The following is a 24,679-nucleotide window of genomic DNA, read 5'->3' as shown; positions in this document are numbered from 1 at the left end:
AAATAGCCTATACAGCATTTGTAGGCCCATGTATAAACACACAATTCATCCAATCCCACTCTCAGATTCTGTCTCCTCTCACTCCACCTCTATCATCTCATCTATACCTCTTTTCACACTCAGGAGTTCATCAAAGTAATCCTTCCCTTTCCTTATCTCCTCTGATAGCAATATTATCTCCCTTTTTCTTCCCTTTCATCTGCTTTATGAGACTCTTTCTTTTCTCTTCCTTCTTACATATCCATACAGCATTCTTTTACTGTTATACACATCCTCTTCAACTCACATGTAAATCCTTCCCAGCTTTTCTTCACTTACTACTTTCTTGCATCTTACTTTCATTTCCTGAAACTTTCTTCTACTTTATTCTGTCTTATTCCTACTCCTTAATTGCCATGCTTTCCCCTTATTTTTCACTGCTTCCTTTACCTCCTTATTCCATCATGAAGTCTCTTTATCTTTTACTCTCTTAGCTATTCAGCCACAAGCACTCTGCACAGCTTGTAAATGCCTTCTTGACAATGTCCCATTCCACTTCCACACTCTCCACCTCAGCTCTGAGTAAGACTTGTTTTAATTGATATTGAAATGTTTCTTTTACTTCCATATCTTTAAATTCCCATACTTAAACATTTTCTCCCTTATTTCTTTCATTTTCACTATTTTTTCTACTTTCATATTTGTTACCACTACTGTACAATCTCCACCAAAACTTCTGGCAAAGCTGTTACATCTAACAACTATCTACAATTTACTCTTTCCATTAAGAAGAACCAAAATCAATTACTGCCTTTGTCCTTCTGTTTTGCCATCCATTTTTGTAATTTTTTCTACTTTTCTTCTTCCTGAACCATGTTTTGCCCACACTTTAACCATTTCTCTCGCAAAATCCACCAGTGTCCCTCCCTGTTCATTCCTCTTTCCATATCCAAAAGATCCAATTACATCTTCCATTCCTTTTCAGTCACATCCTACCATTGCATTGAGGTCTAAAATGACAGTCATTTCAGCCAAGTGTATGCACCCCAGACCAGATGCAAAGAAGAAGATATGGACAAATTCTTGGAGACGCTGGAGAAATATAGGATATGGAAGCCCTTTACTCCATTCTCTGTCCTTAACTGTATCTTTATTATTCTATAACTTATGCAGTCCACCTTATCTATGCACTCATTAAAGATCTTGGTTATTATCCCCACTCGTCATTGCCTTATGTCCTCCACTATATTGTGCCTTTGGTAGGCATAAGTGTGTGTGTACTGAGAGTTAGGGTTAAGGTGCTGAGAGGCCGTTCCTCTTCTAGGAGTACAATATTGGCCCTAAGAGTCTCATTGTCGTGTGATAAGTTCAAGGGTACTTGAGGTCACGTTCTGATGTTCTGTCCTTTTATTTTGTGGGTACTTCTTGATGTGTCATCGCACAGGTGTTTTTGTGTGTGTGTATGTGTGTGTATGTGTACTGTGTTTGTATGTCATGTGATGAGAGTCAGTATTGAGGTCGTCCGTGCCTTTTACCATTCGTTGGTTATGCTGATTCAGGGATCGTTGCACTTGTTTTGGTGGTTTGATGTTGTTTGTGTGTATGTCGAAGGACAGATAAGCTTGATAGCCTTGTGTGTTGTGCGGTTATCTGGTAATCTCTGGTATGAAGGTTGTTCTTGTACCTTTTTATTTCTTATATCAGTGAGTTGGATGTCTGCATGTGCACTCTTGCATCGCTTTTGTTTTTCATTTTTGAGTTCCTGTTGATAAAGTAATATGATTTTCATTTGGTATTCCTGGCTTTATTGCGCCTTCATTTGACTGGTGTGACACGTAATACGTAATGTGAGTTTATCTATGTAAAAATTTCATGAGTACATGACATGGTAAATAAATAGTGACTTACTATCCTCAATTCATTGAAGGTGGTTGCAAGCCAACGTAATTAATTATTTCTCAGTTTTGAGTTCCCTTGTAACATTCTAAATCTTCCTTTTATTTGTTTCATTCTGTTCCTTAATGTTGGGTGATTAAGAATGCACACGGTAACTTAATTTGGTAGTTATAAGGAATTAGTTGTAAGCAAATTTTAATTAATTGGCGCGCACCATTTTTCGGGTTCTGTAGTTAATAATTTAGTTAAGTCACTTTAGTTGTAATGGGAAGGGTTATTTATAATCATATTAGATATAATTTAATGTAATGTCTGTTGGGGTAAGTTTAGAAGTTTATTCATGATTAGGGATTTTATAATGTTTTGGCACTAGGGTAAACTCTGGCAAATTTTCTTTTAGTTTTTTTTTTATTTTCCTAAATTTTGAAATTCTGAAATAGCAGTTGCCAGGAGGGCTGGGGTTTCCCAGAAACATGAGAGGGAATCTCCCTAAGGAGGCTTGTTATTGTTAATGAAAAAACACAAAATCCCACCCTCTGAACTCAACTGTTAGTTCTTCGATAGTTCAGGCCACTGGCCTAAGTTCTTCAGTTCAAATTTCTGCTGCGTATGTTTATGTTCCAGTTACTGCTATGCCACTGACTTTTCAACCTGGAATATCTATTTGGAGTCTGCAACGCACCTATTGGCCACTAATGTCTGATGGTGGAATGGAAAGGTGTTTAATGGTGGCAGTAGTCTGTGCTGTGCCACCTACCTTCGCCAGTTATGGACCTGTTCACTAAGTTGGGTGGGCTGTGCTGAGGCTGTAAGTGAGCAATGGTTGGACTGCAATAGGGATGGAGACGTTGGCAACGGCCACGGTCAGCGACTTCGTTTGACAGCGATACCAACGCTCTACTTGTTTTTGCTTGTATGGACGTTCCTGAAGAGAACGAAAATAAAAAGGTGGTGTGGTGCAATTTGTGGCGTTGAAAGAATCTTCAAATCTCCATTAAGCCTCCCATTTTGAGTTCATTTAAATTTTGTTATTTTTGGTAATTTTTTTTGTCGAGCTGGGCTCGACGTTGGGAGGAGGAGAATGTCACCGGTTGGTGGGACGGAGAACTGAAACTACAGTGTGTTTGGAAATGTAAATTTTAATTTTTTTTATTTGTCTGAAGGATTTAATTTTTTGCAACTCTGGACTCTACTGGAATTTTATGTAACCGCAAGAAATATTGAACTGTATGAACATTGCAACATGCAAAAGTGTTTTGAAGTGATTTTTTTTTTAAATGTAGTTTTTATGTAATCTGATGTAAAATTTGTAAGGTGATTTATTTTGGAGCATCCTGTACCTGTACCACACGTGTGGTTTCCTATGATGAAATTTTGGTGTTGTAATCGTAATGTTCCAGAACTTGTGCAATTGCTAACGATGTTAAAATTACCATATATGGTCACGAGATTTCCTATTGGCAAAAAGGTCCAGGAATCTAGGATAAGTTTGATCTTATTGGTTGATTGTAATCGGGCCATTTCCGGCCTTGTGGCCGGTTTCGAATTATGATGCGTGAGCTCGGCGTCTTTTCCATCCGACCGTCCAAGCGAGCGTTCGCGCTCGAGGGCTGCTGCCCTCGGGAGCTCCTGCCTTTCCGAAGTAAGTGTTATTTCAGTGTCTTTGCAATGTTATTCTCAATGTTTTCTGGTTTCGTTTCATTTAGTTTAATTCCTTTTGTGTTTCATTATTTCTTCGCTTAATGTAATTTTAAAAGTTTAATTTGATGAGTCCGAGTTTACCCTAGGTTCCAATTGCCGTACTTTTAATTCTTTCATCCATTAAATACTTTCGCTTTAAACTATACCTTTAATGTAGCATCACCTTCATTGTTAAATCAAGTTTTATGTTAAGTTACTTAAGTATGTCTTGTTTCCATGTCGTGGAACTGTATTTTGTAAAACTTTCTTGTCATTTCTAATATAGTTGAGCTAGAGGGTGTTTCTTATAAGTCTTTTCTCCCCCATAACGTCATACGTTTCCATGGACCTCAGTAGGGCTTCCCAGCACGTTCCACATCCTGTCTTAGTTGTCATTTTTAGGCCTGTAATTGTTCCCTGTATTTGGTTTATATGAATTCTCTGCCACTCCGTCATATTTCTACCTCCTTATTCATATTAGTATTATCTTATTTACTACTGGTATTATTTTACTATCTCATTATTATTTATTATTGGTATTATATTATTTCTATATTATTATTATTATTTATGGTAACCGTAAATTGTCGAAATCGCGGTTACAATTATTCTATAACTTATGCAGTCCACCTTATCTATGCACTCATTAAAGATCTTGGTTATTATCCCCACTCGTCATTGCCTTATGTCCTCCACTATACAAGGAAGTGTATCCCTTCCTCAAATTCCTCTTTCCTTTTCCTTTCCACTAAACCTCACTCAATCCCATCACAGTTATATTTTCCTTCTCTTTGAAATCAATTACCTCTTCTGACTTTCAAGTCAGGGACATGTTTTATTGACATCTTCATAATGTTCTCTACTGGACGCCCACTTCTCATAGTTCGCCCAGCGAAAGAACTGCGCATCACTTCCAGGGAACATCCTAGCATTTTCTGAGGCTTACTTGAAAGTACCATTTTTATTTTAGGCTGTTAATATGATGGTGTTGCCACTACCAAAGGCGATTTAGAGCTACCACAAGCAGGTGATCAGGCCACTCCTAAAATTAAGTACAGACACCTTTCACAGCCACCCCTAACTTAGGATCAGACGGTGCTTGATGAGTTCCAGTGTCATTTCAGAAACAGATGGTTCATCACCTCAACTAAGGAAACTTATCTGCCTGAAGCTGTTGGTCACCTTAGGAGATCAGGTTATATACAGCTGCCCAACACTCAGCACTCAGGTGCTGTTATATGGTCTACTCATTACCATAACAAGATAATTGGCCAAGCATAAATTATATTATCATCTGAAAATAATTTTACTTTAGATGATATCCATTAAGACACTCCCCCCCTTGTCAATTCTGGCATTAAAATCTCTTCCTTGACACTATCCTGAGCTCTCCTCTTGTTTAAGTACTTTACCACCTTTAGGACTACCCTTCTCTACATACTTACCACTTGTAATTTTGCCATTAATCTGCTGTGAACCTACCCAAAATATTTAACTATGATATTATCAAACTGTCCTGTTATTTTACTTTGGGTCGTGAAATGTAGCCTGTTATACTTTATGAGAATAGCTATTCTAGCAAATTATATTTAAACAGTACAGTACATAAGAAGAAAGATACAAAAATTTACCAAGTATTCTTTGTTCTATTCTACTCTTACCTCTCCATCATTTCTCCAGGTCCTTGATCCATACCAACCATATCTCGTTCTTGTGACACAGCATCAAGGAAAGCATCTTCCCAAAATTGCATTTGGTCCCATAAAGTAGAACGCTCTTTCCCAATAAGCCCTGAAAGAAAACAAATGCCTTATGATTACACACAGATAAAGAATACTCCTGTTAATGACCCAGCTACCATCTTATAGCGAAACAATACAGAGAAGAAGATCATATGGATATGGTGTTTTAAAGGGCAAAACAATGAGATTATAAATTCATGGATCAAAATAAGAGCATGACCACTTTGATCAGAATGAAGACAATTATCCCTCTGAACCAAACCAGTAAGACATACCTTATGCCATAAGATCAAACACTGGAGATACAAGTATGATCTGACAAGTAGTATAATGATCCTCATACAGTAATGTTAACAAAACAACTAGCTGGTAAAATATTCACAGAATTAGACTGACTTTGGTTGGTGAGTTAGATCCCAGCTTAACGTAGTATTTGAAGGTGCTCAAATACATCAGCCTTACATCAGTAGATTTATAGGTACGTAAAAGAATTTCTGTGGGACAAAATTCTAGCATTTTGGCATCTCCAAAAGTCATTAAAGTAGTTAGTGAAATGTAAAAACAAATGACAATGATAATTAGACTGATTTTGGAAACTTTTAAAATGGAAAGTAAATTACTTCATTAGAGTATACTTTCAATTCCGTGTTGTCCAACCATACCTCACAAATGATTTCCAGAACAGGAACATCTTTCTACATATGAGGCGTCTAGTATCAAAACCGGCCAAGTCACAAAATTTACAAAAATGAGTTACAGTTATCAATTTGAAGTAGAAGTATAGCACTATCAGGTGAAACAAGAATATGCTTTAAAATCGTCGTCTTCATGTTATAGAGCACTGAATTCTTGGTCGTGCAACAGAATCAGCCAAGTCATGCAGCCAGTGAATTAAAAACCGGCCAAGTCAAGGAACGAGCGACAATCTTTATGATGCAGCATTATTGTCTGGAACCTTGTGTTGTTACACTAAGCAACTATGTGATAATATCAGTAGGCAAAATCGTTCCTTGTAACGTATATTCTTTGAAGTCATAATATTTTTTGTCTTTTGTTCGTATGCAACACTGATTTACATATTCACGGGCTTCTTACCGACATTGGTGCCAAAGCAATCCTATTTCTGGTGTGCTCGTATTTTGTCATTATTGTGTGCTGTAACATGGATATTGTTCCGAGTGGTGAACTGAAAAATTTACTTTCATACCTTTTGCCACATAATGAAAACATCAATAAATGAAACCCCCAGAAAGAGAACAAGAGATACGTCACAGTGGAAATCACAACAACGATAACGAGAGCAGTAAGAATATTTCATTTTATTTTACTACAGATTATCGAAGTTTCTCGTTCGATTCTTGAAGCAGTTAGGTTGATTTTAGGTTGATGTCTTTTCAGAAATTAGCCTCGCAGAACTGTCAAACCTAAAATATGGGTTTCTATGTTTCATTTTTCGAGTTTAAAAAAGAATACAAGTGAGCACATTTGAGAAGAAAATAAGATGATCTAACTATGCATGTTTGTGTGAGTGTGTGTTCTAACTCACATTAAAAACCATAGTAACAATAATAATAATAATAATAATAATAATAATAATAATAATAATAATAATAATAATAATAATAATAATAATAATAATAATAATAATAATAATATAGCGTCAGAAATCTTCCAGCACTGCAGTTTTATAAAACTGTGATATGAGCAAGTGAAACAGCTATCGTTGGTCATACACTGTCTCTGAAGTCTGCATCAATAGTCCACGAGAAATGCCAGATAATGTATTATAAATGAGAGCAAATTGAAGACTCTCAACAACAATATTACTTAGTATGTTTGAACAGTACCTATCTTAATAATGATTCTATTAACATAAGTGACTACTATTGACAATCATTTTATTTTACTGTGTTCAAGATCTAAGTAAACTATAAACTTTCATGAGAGAAATCCTATTTTGTATTCTCCTCAGCTTTATGATGTTCTTCTTCGTTTATTATTATTATTATCTCATTTATGCTGAAATGCTTTTTTTAATTGCAATAAATAAAAGTAATTAAAATGTCAATTTATTTTCATTTAATTGCCTTTTTTCACAAGTGTTTGGAATTTAAAAAGAATACAGTTTTACAAAACCAGACTGAAATTGTACAAAATTGCAACAAAAACGGCCAAGTCAAAATTTAAATTAACAAAAACGATGGGTTAATTATGAGTTAGATTTCTCAAAACAGCGGAACTTAAATATTAAACCATTAGGGATATAGCTGTGAAAAAAAATCTTTTCTGACCATCACTGCTTTGTCTCTACAGGTTTTTCATCCATATTGAAAAATATGCCTTGAGTGACTTGGCCGGTTTTGATACTAGACGCCTCATATGTCCAAATCACTTCAGTCTTGATTCATGGATCTTGTTTCAGAGAGAATCTCCTCCTTCCTGATCTTCTGTATCATGGTGTGAATGACTTTCATTTCAGCTGCCTTGAGTTTAGAATTATTCGTATTGATCAGTGTGGTGGTTCCAAGGCTGTATGTAAGAATCAGTGCACAACAAGGTTTGTAGAATGTCTTCTTTGTTTTCAGAGGAACTTGTATAACAAGACTTGTGGAGTGTCATCTTTGTTTTCAGAGGTACTGAATAATAAGACTTGTAGACTGTTATCTATGTTTTCAGAAGTGTTTGTTCATCCAATAGCAATCACCTTTCTTGATGGTAGAATCACATCATCTTGATTTGGATGTTCACCTCATGTTTTGCCAGATTATCTTTTGAGCTAATGGTGCCAATGTACCGTACTTCAAATCTGGGATACTGTCCATCTTCGCTTCATTGTGCATAGCAACTGGTTCACCTACTTCCTTCTGTATTTCCATCATAACTATCTTTGTCTTGGTTATATTCAGGCTGTAGCTCTTGAACTCAAAATTCCAACTTTGCAGTCTCTCTTCCAATTCCTCTTCTAATTCACTCAGGTGGCAATGCTAGCTGTAAATGTGAAGGTTTGTAGATTACCATGTCCCTTTCTTTCAAGTGACATCATTATGACTTCCATCATAAGGATGAACAGAGCAGAAGACAATGAACATCTCTGCTGCACTCCTCTCCATTTCAAACCAGTCTAGAAACCATCACCTACTTCAACACACCTACTGTTCCTATTGTTCTGTTATGTGCCAGCCCTGTGGTAGACCCTTTCAGTACTTCTTGGAAGAGACTAGTGAGTCAGCCAATCTGTGCGCTCCCAGCTGGCCTGGAGGGCAGACTGGCATTTCCATGTATTGTTCCCGTCGGCTGGCTCACCTGCGAGTTTCTTGAAAATGCAATGAGAATATTCCATCTCTGACCACATCATAAATATTCTGGTGCACATCGCCCGAGCTATAAAAAAAGGGAGGCTAGCTGCGAACAGTCAGTTGGTGTTGAGTCAGTGTTGGACTTGGGGTCAGTACTGGACTCCGTAGCAGAGTCAGTGTGAGACTCAGTGTGTTGGGGTTCAGTGGCTGGGCTGAGGGCGACAGAGGTGTTGGCTGTCACTAGTGTCCCACTGAGGTCTGAACAAGGAGCCATTGTTGTTGTACTAGAGTGTCCAGTGAGTAGCTGGACTGGAGATGGCACATGGAACGGAAGGCTGCATACTACCTGAGAGTACTGTGTGTTTGTGTACTCCTGTCAACTGAGGACCACCGTAAGTCAGGGATTGAAGTAGCTATAGTGAATGTAATTGGATCTGTGTTAATACTTGATGTTACGAGTATCATTCTGCTGTTGAATACTGTTGAGCTGTTGCTGTTTAGTTGTTCACCACATGTGACTATGTGGATTATTGCATTGTCTCTGGAGTCAAACCAAGGAATGGTCATTGTGTGTTATGTAGCCAGTAGCACAATGTTGAAATCCAGCAGTCTACAAGCAAATGATGTATGAACATGGAGAAGTGAAGGTAAGGATTATAGTCGTCCCCTGGTAATATTAATGGGCCAGACCATCTGATATGCTGAAAGAAGAGAGACTTCTAAATAGACAGCAATTAGTGAGTGTGGCCATTCATGGCTGATTAGAGTTGTGCATGTATACAATGTGTGTACACATTTATTGGGTCATCCTGAAGTAAATTAGAGTAACAAAACAGGCGCTGTTTTCTTTGTAACAAACTGGTGTCAGAAGTTTGAATAGACCCCATGTGTGACACATCATTATAATCAGCGTGAATCAGCAAACCAGATATAGCAGGTTTCAACCACCGCCGGGAGCATTCCAGAACATCGGTGTATAGTGAATACAAATACATATAAACCTTTTTTTTTTTTAATCTTGCGTTAATTACTGCATACCAGTTGAGACCAGAAGCCACACAAAAATGGAGGATAAGCTAAATGTGCTCTTCGATATGATGATGAAGAAGATGGAGAACATGGAGGAATATCGAAAAGAGATGGAAGAAGGACAGAAAATAACAATGGAGAAGCTGGAGGAAGGCTATAAGAAGATGAAAGAAAGCCAGAAGAGAATAGCAGAAAGCCGTGAGAGGATGATAAAGGAAATAAAAGGTCAGAAGAAGACGGAAGATGACCAGAAGAAAACTGAAGACGACCCGAAGAAGACAGAGGTCAGGGCCAGCAGAAAGAGCCACAAGATGGCTAGAAGATGCTGGAAGACAGCCAAAAGAAGACTGGAGATCCCCAGGAGAAGACAGAAGACTGCCAGAAGAAGATGGAAGAGACCAGAAGAAGACAGAGGACGGCCAGAAGAAGATGGGTGACGGACACAGGAAGGTTGATGAGACTCTCCACAAGATAGAGCATGTTCTGCAGTTCGTCACTCTGTCCCGAAGACCTTGTCCAGAAGACTGCAAGTTCAGTTCCTGGAGGGAGGCCTAGCACAAAGTTCCCTGCCAAATGACGACCATGGAGTTCGAAGGAAACTTGAGCCATGATGCCTTGATGAAGACACAGAAGGATAGAGATTGTGATCTTCCCCTGGTCCCCCTGGCTTACCTGTCCACAGTGCATGAGGCCATGGGATCTATTCCAGAGAGGATGCTGTGTGAAAGAAAGCTGTGCCTTCTGGTCCACTTAGGGTTCAGCCAACCTGAGGACCATCCTGCCCCGACTGATAGGCACTCCCTGGATCTTATAAAGATCCAAAGGTCATAAACTCTGCCATCCATAAGAGTACGAGAACAGAAAGCGACCAAGTGATGGGGTGGTATGACCAATGAGTTAACATCATTGGAAATCATGAGAACAACCTACGATGGCTACATAACCCCATATGGTTCCAGAGAATGTGAAAAGACACCACATTCTGAGGGGACTAAATGATGTCAGCTACCGAGTACGATGCAGGCCAAGATGCAAGATAAAAGTGGTACATCTAGACCAGGGATGGCAAACCTATGCCACGCATGTCACTAGGTGACACGGGAACAAGATTTTGTTTGCATGCCACATGAACACAAAAATGTTTTAACATATGTCTTGTACCACAGACAATACAAACCTTATAGTGTTTCACGTGTAAAAATTAAATATTGAAAATCTAAATACTAGTTCTATCTGGATGTGCAATATGGCAACACTGCTACACTGATAGGTCTGAAAGTTAAGTGAGATAACAGTGTCGTTTTCTGTTGGTTTGTATACAGACATGTTTTTGGTGCTGAAAAGAACAGAAACTTAACAAAGATAGTGACTGGGTTTTTCAAGATCAGTGGACAAGGGAATTCAGACTGATAGAAAGATGTGTTGCCTGTACTCAAAAACAATTGCATCCCTCACATTTAATGTAAAGTTCCATTTTGAGGCTAATCATTCAAATGTTTGTTCCATGCCAAATGAAAAAAGAACAGAGTTCATGTCACAAAATATCGAACATTACACAAAACAACCTAGTTCTTGTCTATCATCATTCCAGCCAAGGAATAATATCAGTACGGCTGTTTTCATCTGTCATACTGCCTAGTACAGCATGCATGCAAAACCACTTTCTAATGGTGAGTACTTAAAATAAACTTCCCTAACAAACAACAAATAATTAACAGAACGAAAGGAATACCAGACAGCTGAACTGCTGTCAAGGATAGAATAATAAGAATGAGTGAAGAAGTTTTGGAGCAATTGAATGCTAATTTGGATAACTCCCAGATGTATGCAGCATGTTTCGATGAAAGCATGGCTGTGACCTTACAAGCAAGGATAGCTGTTTCCTCTGATTTCCTTGCGGAAATGTGATGAGGTAGAAATTAGCTCAATTTTTGAGCATATGAACTACAACAACATGGAAAGATAATGGAGCTAATGAAGGAAGTGAAGTCCATTGGCAATATTAGTGTTTTTGATTTTTATATCTAATAATATTTATCTTTTTACAATTTGTTTTACATCACACCAATGCAGATATAGGACCTATGGTGATGATGGGATAGGAAAGGCTTACAAGTGGGAAGGAAACTGCGGTGGCCTTAATTGAGATACAGCGCCAGCATTTGCCTGGTGTGAAAATTGGAAACCACGAAAAAACCATCTAAAGGGCTGCCGACAGTTGGGCTCGAACCCAATATCTCCCGGATGCAAGCTCACAGCTGCGTGCTATTAACCGTGCAGCCAAGTCGCCCGGTAATAATATTAAATCATGAATTGAATGTATTTTTTGCAGCATTTGAAATCAAATGTATTTACAAGGTATATATTTAATAAACCTTTTCTGAGGCACCATATCTGCTTTATCCATGTAGGCTATTGTTATGATGGGCTCGCCATACCCAAAGGGATTTTAAACCTACTGTCAGGTTCAAAATTAGGTCGCCCCAACATGGAGAAGGACGCCTTTCGTAGCCGATCCTCTGGAGTAAAGACGCTACGGGTTTGCTCCTTCCGCCGCCCCCACCGTACCGAAGTTCATTTTCTCCACCATAGGTGCCGTTGAGGACTTAACCCATAACCCAAGGCAAGGGCCCTCCATGTTTATGACCACTTGAGAGAGGGTGCCCCAGTATTTTACAGCCCCCAGGAATTGGGCTAGCTGTTGGCCCTGGGTTATATTGGGTATTTCAACCCCCCTCTACAAACCTGGACTGGAATACACTGTTGGAGAAGCAGTGGTGGAAAGACTGAAGAAAGTGGAGAGGAACCATATTTGCCCCTACCCGGCTACAACTGGATAATGGGAAATGACGACCGACATATAAATAAATAAATAAATAAATAAATAAATAAATAAATAAATAAATAAATAAATAAATAAATAAATAAATAAGAAACATAATTGGGAATTTCGGAAGGAATTTCCAGGGGGGGGGGGGGGTGGAGTGTTGTAGGTTGTAGCTATTCTAAGGAAAATAATGAGTGGCACAGTCAACAGTTGAGAATAATAAACCAGACTTAAAATGACACACTTGTTGGAAAAGGTTCGCCATCCCTGGTCTGGGCCAACGGGTGCCATACTGAGGAACACCTGAGAAGATAACTGACCGGGACGATTAGCTCTCGAAGGGGAGGAATGTCACATGCCAGCCCTGTGGTAGACCCTATTGGTACTTCTTGGAAGAGACTTGTGAGTCAGCCGACCAGGCAGTTCCCAGCTGGCCTGGAAGGCATGGCTGGTATTTCCGTGCATTGTTTAAGTCGGCTAGCTTACCTGTAAGTTTCTTGGAGATGCACCGAGAATATTCCATCTCTGGCCACATTGCAAATTGCACATCACCTGAGCTATCAAAAGGAAAGCTGGCCGCAGACAGTCAAATGGTGCTGGACTCGGAGTCAGTGTTGGACTCGGGGTTAGTATTGGACTACGTGGTGGATTCAGTGTGAGACTCAGTGTGTTGAGGTTCACTATCTGGGCTTAGGGCAACAGAGGTGTGGGCTGTCAGTAGTGTCCCACCGAGGTCTGAACGAGGAATTGTTGTTGTTGTTGTGGTGCCGGAGTGTCCAGTGAGTAGCTGAGCTGGAGACTGCATTTGGAATAGAAGACTGTGTACTACCTGAGAGTACTGTGTGTTTGTGTACTTTCAATTGAGGACCGCTGAGAGTCAGTGATTAAAGCAGCTATAGTGAGTGTAATTGAACCTGTGTGAATATTCGCTGTTATGAGTATCATCCTGCTGTTAAATACTGTTGAGCTGTTGCTGTTAGCTGTCCACTGCATGTGACTGCCCTTACTTTCACATCTCCAAGTCCAGTCACCTCATACAGCAGCTACGTGTAGACTGCTGGATTTGAGCACAATGCTACTGGCTACACAACACACAATGACTATTATTTGGTTTGACTCCAGTAGCACGTCGAGCGCCCAGTGTGGTTCTGCGGAGGCAACGTAACGTCCGTTCGTTAAACACCTGTGGTCATCCCGTGTGGCGGTTTACACAGGTGGTAACTCTGTGATACTGAAGATCTACCCTTAGCACTGTTGACCTCAGAAACCCGAATTTGTGTGTAATCTCCGCAATGCTATGACCCATGCGCCATGCGCCGATGATGATCACACATTCAAAGTCAGTTAACTTGCAACATGTTACCATCTTCTCGATACTGGTGTCTGTGACAGACTGCTCAGCTATGCTGCAGATAGCTGCACTGCTCAGGGGTTGTACCCAACACACTTTCTAATGGGACACCCCTTCCTATGACTTTTGGCCACTCAGTGTATAGTACATGCACTATCGAATATTGCTTTATTGTAAATACAGGTGAGTAGTTCAGGTTTCGAGAACATAAAACACTTTGTACCCCAATGTCTTCATTTGCTTTCTTATCCTTTAAAAATGATATTTCAATTTTTATCTGAAATTCTGATTATCAAAAATCCCCCCTCTCCTCCCTTTGTTTTCATTAACAGAGGTTCTACTATAGTTCCCACTTTTACTTTCCTCCTCTAACAGTCCTGTACTTTACATTAAATTATAGAATCTTATATAACATTTTTGACAGCGAAAATTCCTAAAATACATTTTTATATCAGATAACAGTGGCAGTGTGAAATGTATCTGGTGTTACAAAATGTTGTAATTAAGGATGTCAATTGAATGACCAACTTCTGTGTGACGTAAGAGAGGTCACAAAATTCAGATTGCCATATGGCTTTTTCTCACTTGCTCATCTATGGTATTTCACCGTTATACTACAGACATGGACCTTTAATGCAGAAAGATTTAATAATATATTTTAGAACAACATTTAAAAGATACTTCAGCCTATGTTTGCTTCTTTTGGTACACATTTTTTATTGAGACACCACATATGTGGAGACACATTCAAGCTTTTTGGATATTTCTCACCAGCTGTTTCATCACTGACAGATATATGCACGTGGAAACATAGGAATGTATTTCATCATTTCATACTCTGACTTAGCGATGGGCAATACTCACATTCGAGACTCTTGCGAGAATCTCGAGATTAATTCTCCTGAGCTGTGATCTGTGCAACGTCCTAGTAACTATGAGTGTAAGCTTGATAGTATATCATCAGCGTTCTACTGTGTGGTTAGGGGCGTGATGCTGTGAGCTTGCAGCCAGGAGATAGTGGGTTTGAACCCCACTGTCAGCAGCCCTGAAGATGGTTTTCCATGGTTTCCCATTTTCACACCAGGCAAATGCTGGGGCTGTACGTTAGTGAAGGCCACGGCTGCTTCCTTCCCATTTCTAGGCCTTTCCTATCCCATCGTTGCCATAAGACGGTGTGTCAGTGTGATGTAAAGCAAATAGCATCAGCGTTCTCATATGGAATTTTTGTGGTGATAAATTTTGTCAAAAGCCTGGAAAAGTACTGCATGTTCAACTACAAGGTCTTTAATACCATTAACGAAAGTGAAAACATATCTGTGATGATTTCCCATCAGTGATATCTGTTTTAACTGCCAGATCATCCCAGAAGTATTTCTGCTGACGTATTTTACTTCTTTTGAACAAACAACACAGCGGACTGTGCTATGTGGCATCTCTTCAAAATAATCCCACGTTCACGACTTAAGTTATGTTTCGGACATCATCGGTAAAGTTGTTGCATACGATTAGACACAATTACACATTGCACCGTCGTATACCGAAGTAAGTAATTAAGATGCAAATACTCTATAACTTTATAAGGAATTATTTCCTTCTTCACATAATGTCCATAAACACAAGCACTGGTCAAATATATACTAAATGTGGAGTCTGATAAATTATGAGCGACAATGATGAACTTTTACAGTAGCTGTCAGTTTTTGTACTTAGGCTACTGATTCATGTACTTACCTCTGCATACAATGCCAGAATGCATTTCTTTATTTCCTTATTTTTGCATTTAGGCCATCTGTGGACCATAGTGCTTGTGTTCTAGCTGTGTTTTTGTCGTCATCTGCCCCTTTTAACGTACTGGATTGTATTCTTAGCAGCCTCTTGAGCCTTCCTGTTGGCCCAGTATTCCTTTGTTTTCTCGCTGAATTCTTTCCTGCACTCCCCTGACCAATTCCCGGCTCCTTTGTGGCTAGCTGATGTAAGTGATGTTAGGAAAGGTTTAGTTTTGACCATTAAACGGTATGCATTCCTGTCAGTTATGTCGGCTTGATTAATATTAAGCTCTGCAAGATCTTTGTCAACTTGCTTGGTCCAGGGGAATCCAGTAGCTTTGCCTTTGTTAGCAACCTTGAAGATCTTGTGAGATAATCCATGAGGATCCATTCTGTGTAGGTGTCCATAGAAAGTCAGACATTTTCTTCTGATGGCATCCATGAGGTTTTCTTGACGCTGGTAGAGCTCATTGTTGGGTTTGTACCATCGCCTTCCATCTGGTAGGATCCTTGGCCCTATTAATCTTCTCAGTAATTTCCGTTCTTGCACTTCCAGGGTTCTCAGTGGGATCTTTTTATTTAGAGATCGGCATTCTGCTGCATAGAGGACTGATGGCCTGACTACTGCATTATAGTGTCTCAGTTTTACATTCTTTGATAAATGCTTTGAGGCATACAGTTTTCTGCAGGCATGGTAGGCCTTGTCCAATTTGATTTTCCTTTGTTCAAGAGCCATTGTTTCACCTTAGGTCCTCTGATATCCACTCTCCGAGGTACTTCACATTTCTAGCTCTCTTGATATGCTTTGTATCACTGACTCCCATTGTTGTAGGGGCATCTTTGATGTTGGCGATGAACTCAGTCTTTCCAGTGTTGATCAAGAGACCCACTTCAGCTGATATAGAGTGCAGTGTTTGAAGCTGCATATTGGCCTCATGCATGTCGTTTGCTAATAAAGTAAGGTCATCAGCAAAGGCCAGGCATGAAATCCTCAAGTTGTCTGCTTTAAACCCCATCCTCAATACAGTGTTTTCAGGTAATGACCTGGTCCATTCTCTTATGATCTTTTCTAAGACACAGTTAAATAATATGCATGAGATACCATCACTTTGCCTCACCCCTGTTTTGACTGTGAAGTTCTCTGATAACTGACCTCAAAACCTAATTTTGGAAGTGGTGTTGTGCAAGGTGGCTTGCACCAACCTATTAATTTTTTCGTTTAGTCCCAGTTCTCTTAATGTGTTGAAGAGTGTGACTATCCACGGAGTCATATGCCCTCTGAAAGTCAACAAAGATAGCTACCCATTGTCAGCATCTTTTTTTGCTATATTGAAGGATGGTCTTCAGCTTTTGTATCTGTTCAGAACAAGACCTTGCAGTTCTGAACCCTGCTTGATATTCTCCTAATTCTTTATCCAGTTGTCTTTTTATGTGATTATTATTAATAGATACAGCCTATGGAGGGCCATTTTACACTAATAATAATAATCTTTAAATAAATATAAAAGATAAGAAAGTTATACACAACAGTATTAAGCATCCACAATAAATTAACAATTATTAACAATAACAATGTAACAACATTGACACCAATAAGTGGCAAGTGTTGGTTACAGAAATTAGGAAGAGAAAGGCCAAGGGTTGGATGGACAGAAGAAAATGGAAACCTGGAGAGGACTTCAAAGGAATATTTTATTGTTTGAAGGATGCGAAAGGTGAGCGTATGTCAATATCGGGTCATGAGTTACCAAGAGTAGGGAGACGGTGGAAGATAAGAGCATTGTTGTAAGGTTAGGCGCAGACGGGACACATGAAGAGTGCGCCGGTTGCGTGTTGGGTGGGGAGGAATGTGTATAGTGAAGTATGCCGGTGTAGCCATTGATTATTTTATGGAGGTAACTTAGATCGGAGAATTGTAAATGGCTTCTCAGGTCAAGTATACCCAGGTAGTTCAAAATGTCAGATTTAGTTTTGTTCTTAAAAGCAGGACTGTAAGTCTTAACAACGAAAGTGAAAAAGTTAAAAATAATATTTAGTTGAGAGATGTTTGTGATAGCAGATGAGGTCCAAATAGGGGAACAAAAGTCAATAATAGGGAGAACATACGAGACAAAGTATAATTTTAAGGCGTTAATATCATTAATTTCAGTGAACCTGTAAAGAATGCCTAGGGTATGCATAGCATGGGATTTTATAGACTGAATATGAGCAGAGAAGGTTAGTTTACAGTCTATTATAACACCTAGGTCTCTTACCTGAGAAACTGATTGCAATGTATTTCCCTGGATGGAATAACAGTGTTCATTCCTTGCTTTAGCAATGAAAAAGAGACTGTATTGAACTTCTTAAAATTGGGAGAAAGATTCCATTTCTTAAACTAGTCACCATATGAATTGAGAACAGTCTGTAATTCATCACAGTCATCAGGCGTAGACACTTCTCTTAGGATTTTCAGGTCATCGGTGTACAAGAGGAGGGAACACTGACTACTTTGGATGCAGAGAATTATGTCATAGATATAGAAAACAAAGAGTAGGGTTCCCAGAATACTGCCCTGATAACACAGATAACCATGATGAGGCAGATTCAGGGAGTACCACTCTTTCTTTTCTACTAGAGAGGAAACTTTTTATCAATGACAATACAGGGCCATGTATATTAAATCTGGTAGCGGGCTTATGAAGAAGAAGTGCATGATCCAATGAGTCAAATGCTTTGGACAGATCTATATAGATTACATATAACGGAGATTTGTTTTCTATTGCTGAAATGATGTGTTGGTTGAGAACTGTGAGGTTAGTGAGGCATGATTTTTCGGGAGTGAATCCGTGTTGTTCTTCAGATAGGTACGGCTGTGTGAAAAAGAGGAGTCGGCGGTGGATTATTCTTTCAAGGACAGAGGATAGTATTGGGATGATAGATATTGGGCAATATGATGAGATATCAGTTTGTTGCCAGGTTTAAAAATAGGCATGATATCAGCTTGTTTCCAGCTGTCAGGGAATGTATCGGTAGCCATACGCAGATTTAAAACTGTAGATAATGGTGTACATAGAGATGCAGAATTATTTTTGAGGAATATAGGGCTAATATCATTGGGTCCGGTGGAGCAGTTTGTTGGGAGACTTAATTAAGTTATACTGCATCATAACAGACCTCGGTAGAAATGAAAGAAATGAACGGACTAGTTGCTTGTTGACAGGTATTTATGGAATGCAGAAGACCCATGGTTGGCTATTCAGATACTCGACACAAACAATATTCGACTCCATCTACCTGTAAGTCTATGATATGCTTCTCACCGCACAATGCAGGGAACAATGCTCTCAAGATCTCTCGACATTTCTCGTGAGAAAGAGGTGCTTGCACTAGTCTCAAGAAATCTTGAGACCCCTCTCAGATTGCCCATCATTTCTCTGACTTGTCCTTTCACTATGAAAATATTAACAGAAAAACACAGAAAAGTTAACACAGAAACTCACACAGCAATTATTGATTTCAAGAAAGCCTTTGACCAAGTTGACAAAAATATAATGCTTAAAATTTTAGGTATGAGTTCTTCTTCTACTACTTTTCCCACACCCTGGCAGGGTTGAGGGTGCAATCTGTGTTGCATATGTGGATTTTTCCCTATTTTATAGCTGGATGCCCTTCCTGAAGCCAACCCTAAGTGGAAGAATGTATTCACTATTGGAGTTGCTGTGGCGGTTTGTAGTGTGTTATGTGCATATGAAGAGGAGTGTATTGGGGCAAACATAAACATCAGTCCCTAAATCAGAAGAATTATCCAGACATGATTAAAATCCCTGGTCTGGCCGGGAATCAAACCTGGGACCCTCTGAACCGACAACATCAATGCTGACCATTTAGCCAAGGAGCCGGACTTTAGCCATGGACAATGTCCCTTAACAAATCATAGATAACAGACAGAATGGAAACCAATTAACAGAGGCATGTGATTATCTTTTAAATTTTATTTTTAAATTTGCTTTATGTCGCACTGACACAGATGGGTCTTATGGTGATGGTGGGATAGGAAAGTGCTAGGAGTGGGAAGGAAGTGGCCATGGCCTTAATTAAGGTACAGCCTCAGCATTTGCCTGGTGTGAAAATCGTAAACCGCAGAAAACCATCCTACCGACAGTAGAGTTCGAACCCACTATCTCCCAAATGCAAGCTCACGGCTGCGCAATCCTAACCACACGGCCAACTCACTTGGTGGATTGTCCAAAAAAACAAATGAATGCCCTAATAGAATGGAGAGAGAGACAGGACACAGTTCCATACAAATTAACAGAAAACTCCGACAGCTAAATGCCATATTCTTTGCTAATGCATTGTTAGCAACATTGGAAGATTACCTGCAAAGGTCTGTGTTCAATCTGCAGAAAGTCTCTTCAAAATGCAACATCAATATATCAGCTGAAAAACAAAACAAAATAATGGCCTTCAAAGGAAAGGATCCTGTGCAAAGTAAAATATGTTTAGAAAACAAAATTTTAGAGAGGGTTAATGAATTTAATTATCTGGGATATATAATCTGTCTTATCAGAGGGAGCTGGACATTTATATACCAAATAGTAAAATATACAAACAGTAACGAATAAAAGATTAACAGGGATATTGAAACATATAAAAATACACCTGTTTGTGTTGTATTTGCTAATACTCTTGCTAGACCAAATCTATGCTATGTCAATGAAGCAGAAACTCTTAAGAACCATGAACATCTCCAAAATCACAACATCTATATATATATATATATATATATATAATATTAGTTTTGTCTGTATATTGCTCAGAATTTGAAAAGAATGGTATTTTGTGTATCGGTCATGTCCACAGTAACAAGAAAATGCATTTTTTACTTTTCCATAATTTATGTCTGTCTGTCTGCCTGTACACGCATCACGAGAAAACGGCTGAAGATAATTTTACGAAAATCGGAATGTAAAGTTGGGTGATGAACCGCTACAATCTAGGCTATAAATTATTTTAATCATGCTGAGTGAAATGGTAGTTTAGGGGAAGGCCTGAAATTTAATTCTCAAATATTTATGTTATTAGTGGTCTTGTCTTAATGACAATCAATCAATCAATCAATCAATACTGATCTGCATTTAGGGCAGTCGCCCAGGTGGCAGATTCCCTATCTGTTGCTTTCCTAGCCTTTTCCGAAATGATTTCAAAGAAATTGGAAATTTATTGAACATCTCCCTTGGTAAGTTATTCCAATCCCTAACTCCCCTTCCTATAAATGAATATTTGCCCCAGTTTGTCCTCTTGAATTCCAACTTCATCTTCATATCGTGAACTTTCCTACTTTTATAAACGCCATTCAAACCTATTCGTCTACTAATGTCATTCCACGCCATCTCTCCGCTGACAGCTCGGAACACACCACTTATCAGATCAAAAATTAGATGTATGGCTTTTCAGGCGTTTGCTCTATTAACCAGCATTTCGTCTTAGGCCTGACACTAGACTCGTCAGAGTGGGATGTGTCAGACCCTACCCACTTATGCTGGAGTGTATGCAGGTGAACTTATCAGAAGCCTCTTATGTGGCACAGTCTGATAACTGCATACGGGAGATAAACCTCCACAATGGAATTAATGCCCGCCTAGCAATTCCAAATGGTAATTCTAAATTCCCATGGAGGGAATTAGATATTTTTCCACCAATAGAGCATATCAAAAATCAGATCAAAAATTAGATCAAAAAATAATTTGATCTGATTTTTGATATGCTCTATTGGTGGAAAAATATCTAATTCCCTCCATGGGAATTTAGAATTACCACATACCACTTAGTCGAGCAGCTCTTCTTCTTTCTCTCAATTCTTCCCAACCCAAACATTGCAACATTTTTGTAACGCTACTCTTTTGTCGGAAATCACCCAGAACAAATCGAGCTGCTTTTCTTTGGATTTTTTCCAGTTCTTGAATCAGGTAATCCTGGTGAGGGTCCCATACACTGGAACCATACTCTAGTTAGGGTCTTACCAGAAACTTATATGCACTCTCCTTTACATCCTTATTACAACCCCTAAACACCCTCATAACCATGTGTAGAGATCGGTACCCCTTATTTACAATCCCATTTATGTGATTACCCCAATGAAGATCTTTCCTTATATTAACACCTAGATACTTACAATGATCCCCAAAAGGAACTTTCACCCCATCAACGCAGTAATTAAAACTGAGAGGACTTTCCCTATTTGTGAAACTCACAACCTGACTTTTAGCCCCGTTTATCAACATACCATTGCCTGCTGTCCATCTCACAACATTTTCGAGGTCACGTTGCAGTTGCTCACAATCTTGTAACTTATTTATCACTCTATAGAGAATAACATCATCCGCAAAAAGCCTTACCTCCGATTCCACTCCTTTACTCATATCATCTATATATATAAAATAACTTGTCCTGACTGACTGACTGACTGACTGACTGATTCATCATCGCCGAGCCAAAACTACTGGACATAAAGAAATGAAATTTTGGGGATATATTCATATTAAGATGTAGGTGCTCGCTAAGAGAGGATTCTTGGATATTCCGTCGCTAAGGGGGTGAAAAGGGGGGTGAAATTTTAAAATGAGTGTGTTTATATCTCAACACTTTTAAAGTTTAGAGATATGAAAATTGGTATTTAGAATCTTCTTTAAAAATAAGGAAACACGTATTTTTTTGTTTTCAGACAATCCCAATAGGAGGGGTGAAAAAGGGTGAAAATGGGGTTGAATGCCTAATCAGGATATCGGTGCTTATATCTCAGAAACTGAAGATATTGCAGACCTGAAAATTGGTACTTTTGATCTCTTTTAAAAATAAAGAAACACGTATTTTTTCGTTTTTGGAAAATCCAATTAATGGGAGGGTGAAAAGGGGGCGAATTTTAAAAATGAGTGAATCTATATCTCCAAACTTTTAAAGTTTGCAGATGTAAAAATTGGTATTTAGAATCCTCATTAAAAATAAAGAAACACGCATTTTTTTGTTTTCGGAAAATCGCAATAGGAATCGTGAAAAGGGGTGTAAAAGGGGTTGAATGCCTTTAATGAGGCTACTTATATCTCAGAACCTGAAGATATTACAGACCTGAAAATTGGTGTTTGGGATCTCTTTTAAAAATAAAGAAACACGTATTTTTTGGTTTTTGGAAAATCCAATTAATGGGGGGTGAAAAGGGGGGTGATTTTTAAAATGAGTGTATCTATATCTCAAAACTTTTAAAGTGTATGGATATAAAAATTGGTATTTAGAATCTCCTTTAAAAATAAAGAAACATGTATTCATTTGTTTTCGGAAAATCCCAATAGGAAGGGTGTAAAAGGGTGAATAATGGGTTGAATGCCTTTAATGAGGCTACTTATATTTCAGAACCTGAAGATATTACAGACCTGAAAATTGGTATTTGGGATCTACTTTAAAAGTAAAGAAACACATGTATTTTTTCGTTTTTGGAAAATTCAAATATTGGGGGGTGAAAAGGGGGGTATGAATTGTTTTTAATGAGTGTGTCTACATCTTAAAACTTTAAAATTTACAGATGTAAAAATTGGTAGTTAGAATCTCCTCTAAAAATAAAGGAACACGTATTTTTTTTGTTTCCTGTAAATCCCAATAGGGGGGGGGGGTGTAAAAGGGTGAAAAATGGGTTGAATGCCTTTAATGAGGATACTTATATTTCAGAACCTGAAGATATTACAGAACTGAAAATTTGTATATGGGACCTCCTTTAAAAATAAAGGAACACGTATTTTTTAGTTTTTGGAAAATCCAATTAATGGCGGTTAAACAGGAGTGACAAATTGGGGTGAATTTTTTGAAAGGCTATATCTACAGAATATCTTGGAAACGTAAAATGTTACAGACGTAAAAAGTGGGTGTTTGGAATCTCCTGTAAATGTAAAGAAACATAGGTGATTTGTTTTTTGAAACTGCACTTAAGGGGAACTCAAAAGGGGTGAAATTTTAAAATGAGAATTTTTATAGTATATCTAAAGAAACTTAACATGTTACAGAAATGAAAAATGGTATTTTTTATCTCTATTAAACATAACGAATCGTGTATTTTTAGTTTTCGGAAATACCACATGGGTGGTGGGGGGTGGGTAAAATTGACTGAAAATGGTGTTGAATTCTTTTAATTAGGCTACTGATATCTCAAAAATGAAGATGTTACAGACGTGAAATTTGATATTTGCAATCTGCTTTAAAAGTAAAGAAAGACGTATTCTCGGAAAATGCAATGAAGGGGGGGGGGGGGGTGAAAGAATTAAAAATTTAATTGACTTAATTGTATGAGAATGCATACATCTAATAAAAACTAAAGTTGTTACAGACGTGAAAATTCGTATTTAGATCTCCTTTAAAAACAAAGAAAAACGCGTTTTGGTGGGGAAACCATCTTGGAGGGTGGGAGTGTAAAGGAGTTGAATTCCTTTCATGGGGACACATAAATCAAAAACTGAAGAAGTTAGAGTCGTGATAATTGGTATTTAGAAGATCTTTTACTATTACAGAAACAAGTATTTTTTGCGGGAAAATTCACTTGGGGGGGGGGGGGGGGAAGAGTAGTGTGAAATGAAGTGAAAAAAGTAAATAAATTATTTTTATGGGGATACTTATATCTCAAAACTGAAGGCAATAGACGTGAACATTGGTGTTTGGAATCTCCTTTAAACATAAAGAAACAAGCCTTCTTTTAATTTTTTTTTGGGGGGGGGGCGGGGGTGGCTGTAAATAAACTTAACGGCGGTGGGGTGTAGAAGGAGGTGAGACCAATTGATTTTACTGTTCTTAATGTACTTATAAGTATCCTCCGTTGCTCAGGCGGCAGCGCGCCGGCCCCTCACAGCTGGGTACCGTGGTTCAAATCCCAGTCACTCCATGTGACGGCGGGATAGGTTTTTCTCCGGATGCTCCGGTTTTTCCTGTCATCAGCCATTCCAGCAACACATAATAGTAATAATAATAATAATAATAATAATGTTCCGGACCGTCGTCAAATGTGCGGACCGCGCTGGAAACGGCTCCTGGACGGGTAATGACTAAGAATGCAGTCCGGCCGCGGGTTCAGTGCCGCCAAAGCACCCAATATG

The 24,679-nt window shown here is 38.7% G+C and overlaps 1 protein-coding gene across 1 annotated transcript in view; it reads right to left on the bottom strand.

Annotated features, from left to right (window-relative positions):
- The window catches only part of Rab3-GEF (Rab3 GDP-GTP exchange factor), a 517,470-nt gene that overhangs the window by 119,671 nt on the left and 373,120 nt on the right, over positions 1–24,679 (bottom strand). The window contains exon 33 of the mRNA XM_068226364.1: positions 5,217–5,346. Within this exon, the coding sequence (XP_068082465.1) occupies positions 5,217–5,346 (130 nt within the window). The remainder of the gene's footprint in view (positions 1–5,216; positions 5,347–24,679) is intronic.

Source organism: Anabrus simplex, chromosome 1 (assembly GCF_040414725.1).
Source record: "Anabrus simplex isolate iqAnaSimp1 chromosome 1, ASM4041472v1, whole genome shotgun sequence".
NCBI lineage: Eukaryota > Metazoa > Arthropoda > Insecta > Orthoptera > Tettigoniidae > Anabrus > Anabrus simplex.
The sequence above is the reverse complement of the archived record's forward strand: the minus strand, read 5'-3'. Positions and strand labels throughout refer to the sequence as shown.